This window comes from Hemibagrus wyckioides, unplaced genomic scaffold (genome assembly GCF_019097595.1).
Source record: "Hemibagrus wyckioides isolate EC202008001 unplaced genomic scaffold, SWU_Hwy_1.0 Contig13, whole genome shotgun sequence".
Classification (NCBI taxonomy): domain Eukaryota; kingdom Metazoa; phylum Chordata; class Actinopteri; order Siluriformes; family Bagridae; genus Hemibagrus; species Hemibagrus wyckioides.
In genome coordinates, this window is record NW_026690773.1 from 297,680 (window position 1) to 317,013 (window position 19,334).

The 19,334-nt window shown below is 37.2% G+C and overlaps 1 gene segment (V, D, J or C); it reads left to right on the forward strand.

Annotated features, from left to right (window-relative positions):
- The first annotated feature begins 8,266 nt into the window (after positions 1-8,266).
- The window catches only part of LOC131349809 (T cell receptor alpha variable 12-3-like), a 59,672-nt gene continuing 48,604 nt past the window's right edge, over positions 8,267-19,334 (forward strand). The window contains 2 exon segments of the V gene segment in view: positions 8,267-8,332; positions 8,500-8,782. Of these exon segments, the coding sequence occupies positions 8,293-8,332; positions 8,500-8,782 (323 nt within the window).

Here is a 19,334-nt window from a genome sequence, read left to right on the forward strand (position 1 = left end):
TCAGATTCTGCACTCTATCACTGTGCTCTTCTAGTAGCAGCACAGTGATACAGAGTCACTGAGAGACTGTACAAAAACCTATGAAATAATTCATTTGAAGTTCAACGTTAAATATCAAAGATACTTCCTTTACCAACTAATCAGTTAACCACAGACACAAAAGACATTTGTGGTAACATATGCAGCTGAAGAAAGAGAAAATAATAAAGAGGCACTGGGTCACTTGTTGCTGGTGTGAACTGTTTTATATTCATTGTACTTTGCTGGCCAGTTTTTCCCATGATTCATTTAAATTATATATATATTATATTCATTTACATGTATAAAAACAAACTAAGATTTGTCGTCAACAATTCACAACATTCAGAAGTGTCTAAATCAAGAGGTGTAGTATAATCTAGTGAAGAAAAATATTTTCTAAGTTATCATAAAATAACATTTTGTCAATCGCTCAGTGTGATGCAGTAATTACAACTAAAACATTACATCTAATAAACCCTGGCATCACTCTGCCCCCTGGTGAGACATATTCTGATCAACAGTGTCAGCTGCAGGAAGTGTGGAGCTCCACAGGCTATGACAGTAAACTCCTTCAGCTTTATCTTTCAGCAGATTACCATCTCTATCATGCTGATCTTTAATCTTTTTCTGTTAATGCTTCTACTAGGTATGTTCATCTTAATATTAGTTCTTATGACCAAGTTGGGACATGAAGTGTGAGAAATAGCACAGGGTTATATATATAGGAGGTAGAACAGAACATGTATGTGATGCCACAGCAGTGAGTTAAGGTGATATATTGTGATGTAGTGATATGTACAGCACAGTGAACTGGGAAGACTTCAGGGTGGACCAAGACCAAAAATAACAAAACAGAAACAAACTGAGATTAGCTATCTGACCTAAACAAAAAAAAGCCCTCGTGCCAGTGAATACATACAATGTCTCAATATTTACATGTGCAAAGAAAGATTATATACACAAGGCAGCAACGATTAACAAGAAGCAGATCAAACTTGTAGTCAAGGCAGGCAAAGGTCAAAATCAGAACAGTAAAACACAACACTGAATCTCAACACACACGCAAGCACAACACACCAAGTGAGCATTGAAGTTGGGGTTACTGGCTTCCATCCCAGCCTTGGCAGAAGTGTTAACTGCTGGAGCTGAAGCAGTAAGGAGGGCTAGAGTACAGAGGGGACCAACCTGAAGGACTAAACACATATAAGACAGAATATACAACACAACCTCACCGGATGTAACACTTCATATTAGTTCCAAGATGTTTTCATATTTCATTTACTTCATTTCTCTTTTTAGCACAGGGAGCACATCAATTCAAATGACTGAGCATCTTATATGCATTTTGGTGAGAGGCTTCATGTGGATTAGAGCTGACCTATTGACCTATTTAGAAAATGGGACATTTAGTCTACAGAACATAATTCCCAGGCTGTGACACAGATATGTTAATATGACGAATTACAATTTGCATTAATATGTGTATCATCACATAACTAAAATCCACAAAGGGTTCATTCATTAATCTTCAGTAAACACCTGACCAGGATCAAGGTGATGGTGATAGGGTCACTGTCACTATATTTAGTAAAAATCAGCCTTAAAAGATGTAAACAACATTCAATAAATTCTATTATGAAAATTCATTGCTTTTTTTTGATCATTATGATACCAGAACTGACATGACTATGAGTAAGTAAAAGTGGGTGGAGCTAGATGTGGTAAGATACAGTTTAGAAAGTTTCACAGAGATCCTGCCATTTATACCTACTGCAAGAGAGACACAACAGTCATGTTACTCTTCTTTATTTTCATAGTTGTTAAAAACATTGGTAAGTCATTTATATTATACACAAACTTTAGGTGAATGCTGGAGATTTGACCTGATACCTAAACATGATTCAGTTAAAAAAATTAACACCCTTAAGTAATGAATAATGTTTATGTTGTTGCAATGTTTTATAGCAGGTGCTGTTGACAGCAGCATTACACCAGAACAAACCATCATATCTTCAAGTGAAGGCAGCAACATCACACTGACCTGCACATATGATGATTCAGCTAACTATCTCCACTGGTATCGACAAAAACCTCAATCAGGACCAGAGTTTCTTCTGCTGATTCAGAAATCTACAGATTATGTCACTAAAGCTGAACATCTTGACCCACGACTATCCACCAAACTTCACAAAACGAACAAGAAAGTAGATCTGGAGATCTTTCCTGCTGCAGTATCAGACTCTGCACTGTACTACTGCACCATGGAGCCCACAGTGACACAAAACTCAAACAGACTGTACAAAAAGTCAGGCTGCATGTTTTTCTCAGCAGGGGGAGATGTTTACCTGTTTCATTCAAATACAGTACTTTCTTAATTCTCAGACCTTGATGTTGATTTGCTTTGAAATCCAATAATGATCCTCTTACATATGTTGTTATTATTTATTGGTTGAATAATCAGAAAACAAATCCTTTAAAAGTAAATGTTAATCTTTAATCAGCTCTTGACTGATCACAAATAACATGCAACACATATATACAACATATATATATATTGGTGTTGCATGTTATTTGTCATCAGTCAAGAGCTGACAGCACAAGTTAGCAAGTTCACTAAAACACAAGGCCTTGTTGAACAGAAAAGACTTCTCTGCTCAGTCTCCACAGCACTAAGTGCAGGTCTCATAGCCAGTGGTGGCAGCTTTTAGCCCACTGACTTTAGCTAGCTTAGTAAATGACAGTGTAAAAATTAAATGCCAGAAAAACCCCAAAATGCTATACTATTTCAGGAATAATGACATTAAATATTAATTCTGATGAACAGTTATTTCTGTGTGTATTGTGCTTGGGAACTGATGTATTTAACATATGTTTCTTTGGTCTTGAGTCTTGAATAATAAGAATGTCCAGTAGTCTGATGACCCAGTGTGCTTTTGACATTGATATTAATAGACTTCAGCACATAATTACTGTGGGTTTTGGGAATATGTCTGTTACCCTGTGAGACTCTGCATCTGCAGAACCTGTAAAAGAAAGCAAGTCTGTTTAGGAAACTTCTAAGTGAGAATTTTGTTTTGTTTTCCAACACAGAAATGGTCCTTTTAGGCATTTTTGTTACCTTGTATCTCTCAAGGCATATATTACCACTGCTATTTGTAACCTGTCATATGTGACAGTAAATGTTATGTATTAAGTTATTTCAGGAGTTGTTTGTTCTCTGACATAACTGTGAGAATAACTAGCTAGTAAGCTAACACTTGCTATGTCTGTTATAACAGTAGCTTGGAGAATCAAATGCTGCACTCATACAGTAGTTCAGAAATATCAACTAACAAAACACAAAACCTCTTGTTACCTATACAGCCTGAATACAAGTATAGCTTTTCTATTCCAATTTCTACTCGAAATAAAGTAGAAAAAACCTGGAAATGTGCTTAGTTTTAAAAGGTAGTATCAAAGTATAAAGTATTGTGAGTTATTGTGTCTTTTGCTATTAGAGTCCTGAGACACAGCCCTGACCTCTAACTCCAAAAGATATGTTTAAGAGGTGAAGTCAGATGCAGTGGGTTGATCAGCAACAGTGGAATAGTTCTGTGTTGTATTAGTGACTCAGTTCACTGTCACTGATACTGTGAAGTGATGATCTGTGTAAAATTATGCTCCAACAGCATCACTTCCTGGAATTTCCTGGAAAGTGGAATTTTTATCTAGTTTGTTTAACAGGGTTTTAGAGAGTGAGAAGATGCCTGAGGAATGGAGAAGAGGTGTAGAGAAGATCTTTAAGAATAAGAGTGATGTGCAGAGTTGCAGCAACTATAGGGGGATAAAGTTGATGAGCCATACAATGAATCTATGGGAAAGAGTAGTGGAAGCTAGGTTAAGGAAGGTAGTGGAAATATGTGAGCAGCAGTATGGCTTCATGCCCAGAAAGAGCACAACAGATGCAATTTTTGCTCTGAGAATGTTGATGGAGAAGTATAGGGATGGTCAGAGAGAGTTGCACTGTGTGTTTGTAGACTTGGAGAAAGCATATGACAGGGTGCCAAGGGAAGAGCTGTACATCAGAGGGACAGCTCATGTTGGACGTTTGGGGGACAAAGGTAGGGAGGCCAGATTAAGATGGTTTGGACATGTTCAGAGGAGGGAGAGTGAGTATATTGGTAGGAGAATGTTGGACATGGAGCTGCAAGGAAGGAGGAAAAGAGGAAGGCCAAAGAGGAGGTATATGGATGTAATGAATGAGGATATGAAGCTAGTAGGTGCAAGTGTTGAAGATGCAGAAGATAGGGATAGGTGGAGAGAGATGATTCGCTGTGGAGACCCCTGAAGGGAAAAGCCGAAAGAAGAAGAAGAGGTTTCAAATATTATCTTGTGATTAATAATCAAGTATTTAAGAAAATCTAAAGTAATTTTGTGTGTTTACTTCCCTGTTAGGACAGGATGTACAACAAGACTTTCTTAATGGCCAATTCAGTGGAGTTGTTAAGTTTTACAGCTACTATCAACATCTGTTAAAAAAACATGGAAATGACAAATTCCGCAGTATTTGAAAGAGATATACATTATATTGCCAAAAGTATGTCACCTGCCTTGACTCGCATATGAACTTAAGTGACATCCAATTCCTAATCCATAGGGTTCAATATGACGTCGGTCCACCCTTTGCAGCTATAACAGCTTCAACTCTTCTGGGAAGGCTGTCCACAAGGTTTAGGAGTGTGTTTATGGGAATTTTTGACCATTCTTCCAGAAGCACATTTGTGAGGTCACACACTGATGTTGGACGAGAAGGCCTGGCTCTCAGTCTCCGCTCTAATTCATCCCAAAGGTGTTCTATCAGGTTGAGGTCAGGACTCTGTGCAGGCCAGTCAAGTTCATCCACACCAGACTCTGTCATCCATGTCTTTATGGACCTTGCTTTGTGCACTGGTGCACAGTGATGTTGGAAGAGGAAGGGGCCAGCTCCAAACTGTTCCCACAAAGTTGGGAGCATGAAATTGTCCAAAATGTCTTGGTATGCTGAAGCATTCAGAGTTCCTTTCACTGGAACTAAGGGGCCAAGCCCAGCTCCTGAAAAACAACCCCACACCATAATCCCCCCTCCACCAAACTTTACACTTGGCACAATGCAGTCAGACAAGTACCGTTCTCCTGGCAACCGCCAAACCCAGACTCGTCCATCAGATTGCCAGATGGAGAAGCGCGATTCGTCACTCCAGAGAACGCGTCTCCACTGCTCTAGAGTCCAGTGGCGGCGTGCTTTACACCACTGCATCCGACACTTTGCATTGCACTTGGTGATGTATGGCTTGGATGCAGCTGCTCGGCCATGGAAACCCATTCCATGAAGCTCTCTGCGCACTGTTCTTGAGCTAATCTGAAGGCCACATGAAGTTTGGAGGTCTGTAGCGATTGACTCTGCAGAAAGTTGGCGACCTCTTCGCACTATGCGCCTCAGCATCCGCTGACCCCGCTCCGTCAGTTTACGTGGCCTACCACTTCGTGGCTGAGTTGCTGTCGTTCCCAAACACTTCCACGTTCTTATAATACAGCTGACAGTTGACTGTGGAATATTTAGGGGCGAGGAAATTTCACGACTGGATTTGTTGCACAGGTGGCATCCTATCACAGTTCCACGCTGGAATTCACTGAGCTCCTGAGAGCGACCCATTCTTTCACAAATGTTTGTAAAAACAGTCTGCATGCCTAGGTGCTTGATTTTATACACCTGTGGCCACGGAAGTGATTGGAACACCTGATTCTGATTATTTGGATTTGTGAGCGAATACTTTTGGCAATATAGTGTATATGGGGGCTATGAAGACATAGGTATTTGTATAAATATTTCTTCCATATTCCAAAATCAGTGTCACACAGTGCAATCCCAAAAACCACCTACTAAAGAAAGGAGAGAGAGAGAGAGAGAGAGAGAGAGAGACAGAGAGAGAGAGAGAGAGAGAGAGAGACAGAGAGAGAGACCCAAAAACAAGTGTTGTAACTTTTAATGTCAAAATATCACAGAAAAATTGAGTAAATGGTACGAGTGAATCCATTGCTTCTCAGGGCCACATTGTTTTATTAATACAAAAATATTTCTACAAGCTTTATATAAACAGTATTCAGAACAGCAGATCTGTCATGAATATACATAAATACAAGTAGGTGGAGCTAGAGGTGGAGATGTACATCAAATAGTAACACTGACATTCATTTCTAAAGCTAGAGGTTTGAACTAAACACTCAGGAAAACAATGTTGTTCCTCTTCGTGGTGTTTTTCACTCTTGCTGATGTTGGTAAGTCATATACACTGCACACAAAATATTATTTTTTCTAATTTATAAGACGTAATTTTCCATGTGAAATGTGTCATTTATGATTAAAATATCACAATATTGTTGTAATGTTTTTATAGCAGAGGCTGCTGACAATAACATTAAACCAGATCAAACCAATGTATTTTCAATGGAAGGCAGCAACATCTCACTGTCCTGCACATATACTGGATCAGTTTACAGTCTCCACTGGTATCGACAAAAACCTGGATCAAGACCTGAGTTTCTGCTGCTGATTCTTGAAAGCACTGAAACTGTCACTGAGGCTCAACCACCTTGTCCACGATTGTCCATACACCTTAAAAAAGAGCAAGATAAAACGAATAAGAAAGTGGATCTGATCATCTCCTCTGCTGCTGTATCAGACTCTGCTCTATACTACTGTGCTCTGGAGCCCACAGTGACAGGAAATCCAGCTGCACTGTACAAAAACTTTCACACAGTTTTGTTATATTGAAAGCAGCTCTTCCAATGCTTTAGAGAAAGTTACATGTCCTTTTGGGGGATTCTATCTTTTTCTCTATTGGTCAGGGTCATAGTAGATACAGAGTCTGTCCCAGACATGAGGTGGGAAAACACCCTGAATGGGATGTCAGTCCTTTGCACTCCACAAACCCTTTCACACACTCATTCACACAGAAGTGCAATTTCTCCTAGCAAATTTTCCTAGGGTTAGTTTAACCTCAACAGAAGATCATCTTCAAAACTAAGGATTATCTTATTATCAGCAAACCATAAGTAAAGTATCAGCAAATAATAATGTGTGTGTGCGTGTGTGTGTGTGTGTGTGTGTGTGTGTGTTTAATCCCCTGATAGGAAAGGAAGTATGTCATGTGGACATAAAGTATTTCTCAATGGCCAGTTCAGTTTAGTTGTTGAGATTTACAGCTGTTTTCAACATCTGTTTCCTTTTAGTTTTCTATTATTATTTCTTTTTGTGCTTTACATTAAATAACGTAACCTGGTGTTGTAAATATAATTTAAATGTAAGTTCTAATATATAATTACTAATCCACAGTATGAATATATATGTATGGCTGTATGAACTGTTTGCAGGTTTTTATTTTGTCCAAGTTAAGGTTTTTCTCTTCAATGAACACAAGATGGCACAGTTACTTATCTTATTGTGGGTTAAGTACTAGAGACACTACCACACAACCTGCTCACATTCTCTGAGATGATGGAAGCTACTTTTCACAGTAAAACCTTTGTGACATAGAGTATACTTGTTCTTCTATCATACATACTGCTGATATAATATCCTAACCCCTGCCCTGGTTACTCTTAGTGCCTAAGCTAATTTCAGAGATATCATTCTGATTAAACAACACAACTGTCCACTTAACACTAAACTGTCATAAGAATAAATACTCATCTAATGTCATTTCTGTGACAAACAAAAGCACCTGCTGTGTCAGAAACACTGAAAACTGGAAACTTATCTGTAAATCTGCCTTTACTCTTCTTTCTCTTCTTCTGATGCTATTGTGAGATTAAACCTTAATTATCAAGTAAAAAAATATTCCTTTTTCTCAATTAAACCTGATTCTCTTCCACTTAGTGTTTCTAACATTAATCTGCCTGCTGGTGTTTATACAATAATTCTCTAATTTAGAGACATCACTAACATATATAATTAAAATACTGACAATGTAATTATTAGATAAGATTTTTACTAGATTAAATTGATCATTTTTACATGAATACATTAATTTCCTACTTTCAGTATGTGTTTACTTAAATGTCCTCTGGACAGGTTTCCCATATGAGGCTGAATGTAAAGCCAGGATGTTTCAGTAAGAATCAACAATCTGACAACAACATTGGTGACACTGTCATGTGATGCTGTGGGGTGGAGCAATTTTGAAGCTTTATGGTGTTAACATATTAGATTACAGAAAGATCTCCACTATTTTCACTGAGCTAAGACCAGTCATCATGTTCACTGTTATATTCATGTATCTGTGCCTTTCACTAGGTGAGTTAACATTGACTTTTTGTTATTGCAGAAATATTAACTATATTATATTAAATATTAGTCTGTGTGGTGATGCAGTGTGAAAATGCAGAGTGTGGGTCTGACTTAAGTATTTCCTGTTGATTATTTAAAAGGTTAAAATTAATATGATCTCTTCTCTATGACAGGTGACTCCATGGCAGATTCAATAGAGCCACTTTTAGAGCCTCATAAAGCTGTAGATGAAGGTGACAATGTTACTCTGTCCTGCAAATACAAACCCAGCACAAGTTCAACAAACAACTACCTCCACTGGTACAGGCAATATTCAAAATCTAAACCCGAGTTCCTTTTGTATATTCACCAAAGAGGAACACCAATCAGTCCCAACAATCCCTCAAGAATGTCTGTTAAAGTTGATGATAAAACTAAACAAGTGGATCTGATCATCTCCTCTGCTGCTGTATCAGACGCTGCTCTATACTACTGTGCTCTGCAGCCCACAGTGACAGGAGATCCAGCTGCACTGTACAAAAACTGTAACAGGTTTGTTATACTGAAAGTAGATCTATGGATAATTTTGCATTGACATGCCATTTTGAGAAATTGCTCCTCTGCTGGTCTGATTATGGAGACATGGGGTCTTGGGATGCAAATCACCTAGAATCTTTTATGGGCCAGAAAATCCCATAAGCAATTAAATTTCCTGCAGAGACAGAGCACGCATCTCCCTCATTATCACTACATTAAGGAAAATATATTGCTAGCATCTTGAACAGCTGTACCAGTGTTTAATATTTGAAACTGCATGGAGTCTCAGAGCACAAGTACCTACAGCAGATTAAAAATAAATAAATAAATAAATAAATAAATAAATAAATAAATAAATAAAAAAAATACTAGAAACATCAGGGTCTCTCTGACCTTCAATGAACTACACACACAATCTTTGATAGTATTGTCTATTAAGATAATCAGATGTTTTTCCAAACTTCACTGAAATACCTTAGAAAGTGGTTGTTATCCTATCCAATCAAGAAATACAAAAATATATGTTCACGTGAAAAATATACTAATTAATCATTGTAAGATTTTCAGAGAAGCAAAAACCTTGGGTAAGTGCAAAAATATCAGTTTAAGATTGTGGTCTGACTGAATTATAACAACCATAAAACCAGAACAACAAAGAAGCTAGTCTCACCAATGAGAGATAACATGGACAAATGAACGCTGCCAAAAAATATTATACACTAGGCTCTATTTAATATAACAAATCTCACTGCCATATCATCAATCAAAAACTAGCTAATGGTGCTAGGCTAAGCTAGCAAGAAACACAAGGAGTGACACCTGTCCTCTAAGCTAATGTGTCTAGACATTAAAAAAAAATAGTTACATGGTGGAATGTAGGTGCACACACAGTCTTACCTGTTTTTGAACCAAAGGAGGTAATATAAGTGTAAAAGGAAGTACAAGCAACAAACAAACAAACATCAGACTAGCATGCTAACACTGAACCAAGAGTCTGAAACAATGTGCTGCATTTTAAACTGGTAGCTCATTCTCTTTTGGTTCTATTTTGGGTTTTTGCACTCTCACTGGTCAAGTCTGACACCCAGTTAATGGTGATTGCCACAGAGTCCCACCTATAGGAGGACAGCTACAGACATGATGAGATGAAAACTAAAAATGGGTAAATAAAGAAACAGAGTAAAGGCTAGTTCACACTACAAGACTTTAACCATCGGCAGATCGCTTTGCTGTTCAGGCTACATAATTTCACTGTAAGTCTTTTTGTCCTTGTGGTGTTCACACTACGTGACGCTTCGCAAATGACCCACAAGAGGGGGTCGCACACCACACGATCTGACAACAACTTCTTCCGGTGACCTCAACCTGTTGACTTGCTCTCTCATTGGCTGTATTGAGTTCGTAGCTACATTTGACACGATGTGGTGTCGAGTCGGCCAACCGTCCCAGATATTTACTGTAAAATGCCAGATATCTGGATTTTGTCTGCGAGGTGGCAGCGACGTGTCAGAGAGCCTCTTTGATGCATCGTTGAGTAGTTCACACATAAAGATTGCCGAGCGCTGATCACCTGCTGATTTTCCCACGATCACAGACCGATCTGTCGGCCAGCTCGTTAATTTGCAAATCGTGCTTAAATCGGGCTTAAAATCCTGTAGTGTGAACTAGGTTTAAGGAGCACATACATTCAATCACAGTGTCACATGACAATCATACTTTGTACCTATCTATGATATTTGGTGAGGTTGTGGCTCCTAAAGAATATATATTGACACAGAAAGATAATGGAGTTCATTTGGCTGTGATAATGATTGCTTCCATTTACGTAAGTGAGGATGATGTTCCCCAATCCTGTTGTGCCCCACAAGTTTCTTTGGGTCCGGCCTTGTCTCTGCTCAGCACCACCTGGAATTCATAGCCACAGAGCACACAGCTGACAACAGCACCCTTCACCTTCCTACCTCACCTCAAGAACTTAAAATAAAAGAGTACTTTTCTCACATCTATGTTCATACATATATAGAGAAAAAGCCTTTATTTGTCACAAATCAAATTCTTTCTTCATTTATCCCATTTGGAAACTGGGTCACAGCACAGGGTCAGCCTTGATACAACATTTCTAAAGGGTAAAGAGCTTTGCTCAGGGACCCAACATGAGGCTTTCTGCTGATCAACTAATTAACAACCAATTAAACCACCACTGCCCCACAGAATTGCTTTCTGAACAGGATCATGACACAAAGGAAAGAACCCAATGTCAGAAGAGGGATTCAAACCCACACCTCCAAGGGAGACTGTGACTGCTCAGCCATCCTGACACACCAAATGTACATAGGTTATCAAGCTCAGTAGCTGAACTAAAATCAATTAAACAATATCTAACCAGCTTGACAGGTCCCCTGTTGAAGTGCAGCATTCTGTAAAGGTTTTGTAGTACCACAGAAACAAACTATACTATTCCAATACCCAAATGTTTTATTTGTTAATACTGATACATAAATCAAATGCTGTATTCATTCTAGATAACATTCCGATATTAGATGTTAGAAGAAATTAAATAATAATAATGTCAATAAACAATAATCACCAGCATGAAATGGAATTTCCACCTGTTTTGTTGTGTCCATGTTCGGTATTTAATTTCTTTGTCAGGTTACACTCCACAGTGGTGGTTAATGGCTCATGTGAAAATAGTCACATTGAGCTTTTTAGCATTAGTTTTGTATTTGAATTTGAATTGTAGTTGTAACTACAAGTTGTTGCAACCTAAACCGAATGCAGCTCCGAGACGTCATGGGGCCACACATCTCCCAGAGATGGTGGATGAAGCACATACATCAAGGTGTTGCAGATCTGGTTGAAACAGCATGAGTATACTGAAAAGATCAGTATACTCATTGCCATCCAAACAACTGGGAAACTTTTTTTCTTGGTAGTCAGGACTTTTCACAATAAACCCTCTGTGATATAGGCTCTACCTGTTCTTCTATCATACATACTGCACAAATATTATCATAACACCTGCCATGGTTAATCTCAGTAAGATAATTTCAGATATACCAGTTTAGATAAAACAACTGTCCACTTCAGACTAAATTGTAAGAAGTATAAATCCAATTTGAATAACTACTGTTTACCCTTCAGTCTGATCTGATTAAAATAACAGGTTCCCCATAAATCTGTCAGCAACACTGGTGACAGTCATGTGATGCTGTGAGGTAGAGCTTCATGAACCTTTAAGGTTCATGACCCCTCATGAACATATAACATAACCCCTCATGGCAGAGTCTGACACAACCATAAACACAGAGGTTTTTGTTGAGATTTTATGTGATAGACCAACACATAGTGGCACATAATTCTGAAGTGGAAGGGATATAATACAGTAATACCTCACAGATCCGCGTCTCACGATTTTGTTCATGTCATTTCTCACTTTACTGATCCGTGAACTTTTCTTTGGAACTAATTTAACTAATTTGCATCTGCAGACCCTCGAACTCCTCGCAAAATCCAGCAAAAGTGTTTACGGCTAATTTTTATTAAGAAAAAACTAGTTTATTAATTTTGTAATATAAATATACAAGTAAAATCAACAAAATATCAATATAAATGTTATTTTAATGAACATCGCCAATATCACGTACGTGCAGTACAGCCATTACGACATGCTATTGGCTGGAAGGGTTGGAAGTAGCCAATCACAGAGCATTAACAGTTTTACCTAGCTCTGTAGGTACTTTAGGTCAAAAAGTTCAATTTTGGTCTCATCTGACCAGACCACCTCCTTCCACATGTTTGCTGTGTCCCTCACATGGCTTGTTGCAAACTGTAAATGGGACATCTTATGACTTTCTTTCAACAATGGCTTTCTTATTGCCACTTTTCCGTAAAGGCCAGATTTGTGGAGTGCATGACTAATAGTTGTCCTGTGGATAGATTCACCTGAGCCGAATCTTTGCAGCTCCTCTAGAGTTACCATGGGCCTCAAGCTTCTTTGATTAATGGTCTCCTTGCCCGGCCTGTCAGTTTAGGTAGACGGCCATGTCTTGGTAGGTTTGCAGTTGTGCCATACTCTATCCATTTTCGGATGATGGATTGAACAGTGCTCTGTGAGATGTTCAAATCTTAGGATATTTTTTATAACTTCTACAAAACATTATCCTTGACCTGTCTGGTGTGTTCCTTGGGCTTCATGATGCTGTTTGTTCACTAATGTTCTCTAACATCTCTAATGTCCATCTCTCTGATGGCTTCACAGAACAGCTATATTTATACTGAGATTACACACAGCCTCTATTTATTAGGTGACTTCTAAAGGATATTGGATCCACTGGATATTAGTTAGGGGGCATCAGAGTAAAGCGGGCTAAACACAAATGCACAAATGTAAAAATTTTTGAAAACCATTCAAGGGTGTAACTTTGGTTTGAGAAGTGTGTGTGTGTGTGTGTGGGGGGGGGGGGGGGTGCTAATTTTTTGTGCATCACAAATACCTAAAATACTGTAGATCATTTTTATGCATCTAACACTGTATTATAGCAGGGTAGGAATACCCATCTGTACTCCTTACTTCTGTAATCCAAAAGGATGGGAACATTGATAACACAATAGATACACTACTTATTTGGTACACAGGATGCAAGATTGGCACACAATCTCACAAACATAAAAAAAATATAAACATTGTCCTCCATCTATCCATTCAATCACATCTATCCACTCATGGATACATTCTATGTATCCTAACTATCCACCTCATCTTATGATTAATAATTGTTAATAATATGATTATATTGAGTCTAACATTGAACTATCATCCAGGGTCGGCTTGTCATACATTGCTGACAGAAAATGCACGGTTTGAAGTGAACTTGTTTTCATGGTATGAAAATATATTGTATTCAATGTTTAATGTTGAGCTAATTTACTGAATCAACCAACTCACATCTCCTTTCTTTCTTTTCATCCATGATGACATTAAAGTCATCTGGTGCTGCTTCTAGTGTTTCATTGCTGACTGTGCCACAACCGCCATGCCTGTTCATTACACCTTTCAGTGAGATATTTTTAGCGAGTGTGCACGTGATGTTCCTGGACTCCTGGCTCCACAGACAGACTCTCTGTGTCCTGCTTGGTCCTGCTCCTCCAGGGATTTTGAAAAGGGGGGAGGACCCCAGTGGAAATTATGCCCCTGAAACCATTTATCATTTTCCTTCCACTTCAGAATTATGTACCATTTTGTGTTGGTCTATCACATAAAACCCCAATAAAATACATTCAGGTTTGTGGATGTAACATGACAAAATGTGGAAAAGCTCAAGGGGTTTTGCACGACAATGTAATTAGCTTTTTAAATATTGAACTGTGGCATTTAAAAGTTAAGGAAAATATATATATATATATATATATATATATATATATATATATATATATATATATATATATATATATATATATATATTCATTTATTTGATGTGCACTACTGTTTTAATGTGTCTTCTAGAGATGTGTTCTCTCGTGTAAAGTTCAGCACATACAGCACTATTATACAGAATCCTCACAGAGCTGTGTTCAGAAATGGATCAACTATACAACTTACTGTACATAGTGAGATACATACCACTGATTCTCACTCTTGTTACAGGTAATTCATTTTCAGTAGTTAAGTCACTATATTAACTGATTGCAAAGTATTGAAGTATCAATTCAACAGTCTTTTAAATGGTTGTTTACAAAATACTTGAAAAATGTCTTTATTAGATTATTATTTTATCATTATTATTATCAATACAGTTTTGCAGATAAAATTGGGCCGACAGATGAAGTTGCCAGAATTACCAGGAAAGAAACAGACACTGTTACTCTGAAATGTTCATATGAGTCAAGCAGCAGTGATCGTATTTGGCTTTACTGGTACAAACAATATCCTAACAGCGCTCCACTGTTTTTACTGTATAAAGGCGCAAGGTCTAGTACTGGCCAGAGCCCTTCTGATAATCGTCGATTAGAGTCAAAACCAAGCAGCGACTCTACTGAACTTTCTATCAGAAGTCTAAAGCTCCTCGATTCTGCACTCTATTACTGTGCTCTAAGAGATATAGCACAGTGATACAGAGTCAGTGAAAGACTTTACAGAAACATAACAATGCTATATACACATGCAAGACGTTTTAAAAACCACATCAACTTTTTATCAGTTAACCACAGACATAATAAAAGCTGTGGTAACATATGCAGCTAAAAGAAATAAAAAGAAAGAAGGATAAAAAATATTTTACTGATGCTGTCAGAGCCATTTGGTCAGGTGTTGTTGCTGTCTGTTTTTGAAGTTATTGACTTCAAAATGTTATTGACTTAAAAATACCTTAGCTCAGAATGCATACAATTATATGTATAATAAGTCAAGTTTTGATACTGAAAAATGTTGACCAAATTATATAAAGTGAGGTCCAAACTAGTTGGGCCCCATAAGGGCAAGACTAGAAACAAGAATGTGTGTGTGAAGACAGTTCAGACAATAAAAGATATTAATCCATTTAGGTGGGCCTAACAAGGGCAACACTAGAAACTTAAGTGTGTAAGAATGGCTAGAGACATCAGGGCTGGACAAAAAGCGATAAGTGTCAGGATAACTCCCATCAACAAATGACTCACCTTGACTGATAACCTTTATGCACCATGACCATTTGTAATCACCATAGTTGTAATTGATTTCAGTTCCTGCTTCTATTTTCCTCACAGCGAATAGACACAAATGTGGCCTGTCATTTACAATGACTTTTCTTAGTACACAACTTTATTATCTGGGGATTTCTGGTTGTCATTCACTACTCTTCCAAAAGATGAATCTTCTTTGGATGCATCAATACTAAATAAAATAATAAAAGTGGATTAAAAAATACACTTATTAAAATTATTAATTTTAATTAATTAATAACAGTTAAATAATAATTAATTATTATTTAAACTGAAGTGAATACATTTTCATAAATTTAAGTGATTCGAAATAGTATTTCTGTTATCTGGTAATTATTGATTTGTTAACAGTAAAATATGTTAAAAATGATCCTGCATATGTAATTTAAAGATCTTGCTTTCATTTATTCATCAGCTACTCAACCAGATTGCTTGACGTCTTAATCAAAATTCCTGTGATCTCTAAAAAACAAGCATATCACCATTTTTTTCTTTTTCTTTTTTGTTCAGTTTGTACAGAAATGTACTTTGAGTTTTAGAGTAGTGTCTTTATTGGCATTCCTTCAATGAAGTGGGTTCAGTCCTGTTACTCCAAGACAAAAGCACCTTGTTCGATCGGCTGGGTAGTGAAAGCTCCCCTTGCTAGGAGGACATGTAAGTGATTATACATTTAATTAGAAGAATCATTGATGCATCTTAAGCTTTGATATACAGCATGCTCAACAGCTTGTAAATTAAATGTGGCATTAGCACAATATGTTAAAATGATGTTTTGGTTTTAATATTTTTATTCAATTTTTAATATATATAAACAAAACATTTAACAAACCCCCAGCCCTTACCACAAAACCCTAGAGCAGTGCTCATGCTGTCCATTAAATCGGATAAAAATTACAGATATTGTTATAAAAAATAAAATAAAAAAAATGTTTTTACCTACTGCCAACATACACTGGAGCTACAGATACAGTGTTATACCAATGAGACCCTTAGGGGAGGGTTATAAAACAGATAAAGCACACATCTGTTTCTTACATGTAGCCCTAATATTTATGTATTCTATACTATATGTAAATGAATAGTACTAAGAAATGTGCTACTGTAATATGCTGCCCCTCAAAGAGCCGGACATCCCCATACCTTTGTTGGTATCAATACACGTTTTCCATTAGCCATGGCTTGTCCCTTGGCGACAGTATGTATGGTGTTGCATCATCAATGGGCTGTATCCCAAATCTTCTTTTTGAACCATTATGGCTCTGAAAAAATTTAATCTTTACACAAGTAGCCAGAATGGAAAAAAAAATACCTCCTTAAAAACTAGATTTGATATAATAACCATCCTGAATTTTTAGTATATGCAACAAATGAAGTGAAGAACACACTTTGAAAGATAACTATGAAAGACATTAATAAGATAATTATAAAACATTTATTTTCTAAATTGTGTGTGGCTGCCTACACACTTCTGGAGGGTTTTTTTCCCGGCTAGAAGTGCACCTGGAGGGCGCTCGATAGCAGAAACTCACACAGATAGCACACACTCGTAACTGTTTTTTGCTACCCTGATGGGCCAGGTACCAAAAAAACAGCATGAAGCCTATCAGGTGTGACCTCCTAAGTTTGTTTAAATGGTTGAATAGTGTAGGGTCCAGCATTTTGACAGCTCATACCTTTTTTCTGTTCTGCTGTAAAGTTCGGCGTGTTTGCACAGTTTTATTTGTTACTGTGTTAAGGTTTTTCTTTTTGTTGAACAGAAGATGGCGCAGTCACTTATCTTATTGTGGGTCAAGTACTAAAACACCACACAACTGCTCTGAGATGATGGAAGCTACTTTTCACAGTAAAACCTTTGTGACATAGAGTATACTTGTTCTTCTATCATACATACTGCTGATATAATATCCTAACCCCTGTCCTGGTTACTCTTAGTGCCTAAGCTAATTTCAGAGATATCATTCTGATTAAACAACACAACTGTCCACTTAACACTAAACTGTCATAAGAATAAATACTCATCTAATGTCATTTCTGTGACAAGCAAAAGCACCTGCTGTGTCAGAAACACTGAAAACTGGAAACTTATCTGTAAATCTGCCTTTACTCTTCTTTCTCTTCTTCTGATCTCAGTGAGTACAGGAAAGCTTTTTTCTGAATTATCAAGGAAAAATACTCTTTCTTATTCTTAAATAAACCATATTCTCTTCCACTTAATGGTTCTAACATTAATCTGCCTGCTGGTGTTTACACAACAGTTACCTAATTTAGAGACATCACTAGCATATATAATTTAAATATTTAAGAATGTAATTATTAGATTAGATTTTTACTAGATTAAATTGATCATTTTTACATAAATACATTAATTTCCTGCTTTCAGTATGTGTTTACTTAAATGTCCTCTGGACAGGTTCCCCATATGAGGCTGAATGTAAAGCCAGGATGTTTCAGTAAGAATCAACAATCTGACAACAACATTGGTGACACTGTCATGTGATGCTGTGGGGTGGAGCAATTTTGAAGCTTTATGGTGTTAACATATTAGATTACAGAAAGATCTCCACTATTTTCACTGAGCTAAGACCAGTCATCATGTTCACTGTTATATTCATGTATCTGTGGCTTTCACTAGGTGAGTTAACATTGACTTTTTGTTATTGCAGAAATATTAACTATATTATATTAAATATTAGTCTGTGTGGTGATGCAGTGTGAAAATGCAGAGTGTGGGTCTGACTTAAGTATTTCCTGTTGATTATTTAAAGTTTATGTTCTCTTCTCTATGACAGGTGACTCCATGGCAGATTCAATAGAGCCAGATTTCCCTCATAAAGCTGTAGATGAAGGTGATGATGTTACTCTGTCCTGCAAATACAAAAAAAGTAGTGCATCAGACAACCTGTACTGGTACAGACAATATCCAAAATCTAAACCTGAGTTCCTTCTTCAGATGTTTCAAAGCGGAACTCCAACTTCCAACACTCAACTAAGAATGTCTGCTAAATTTGATGATAAACAAGTGTATCTGAACATCTCCTCTGCTGCTGTATCAGACTCTGCTCTATACTACTGTGCTCTGAGGCCCACAGTGACAGGAAATCCAGCTGCACTGTACAAAAACTTTCACACAGTTTTGCTACATGCCCTTTTGGGGAAGTCTCTCTTTCTTTCTTAAGATTTATAAAGAGTTTAAATTATTATAATATTTGATTATTAGTAGACAGCTCATTCATTCATTCATTCATTCTTCTTCTATTCTTCTATAACTATTCTATTTTGGCCAGGAAACCAGAAGTTACATTAGACAGAAAGTTAAACAGAAAGGTACTCAGAGGGTCCAATTGGGACCATTTCTGAACTTCAGTGAAGCAGCTGAGGCTCTGTACAAGTTCAGGAGTTGAATAAAGTAATGTTCTGAAAATTATTATTGCCATAATTTGTGAAAAAACAAACAATCAAACAAAACCATGGCTTCTTTTTCCCAGCAGGCTTTTTTATGTGCAAATTGGGATATAGTTTTATGATTGAGTAAAAAATAAATAAATAACTAAGTTCAAACAGAAAAGACCTTGGTGTGTTAAAGTCTCTTTCCTTTCACCACAAGATGGTGGAGGCTGTTATCTTATTGTTGGACAAGTACTAGGATTCTGCTTACATCCCCCCAGAGATGCTGACATTATGATTATGAATACTTTACACAATTATAAAGACTACAGCTATTCTTCAGCCTTACATAGATAATACTTTTATATATAAAAAAGTCTAGAACCAATCAGAATGTTTTAATAATCTC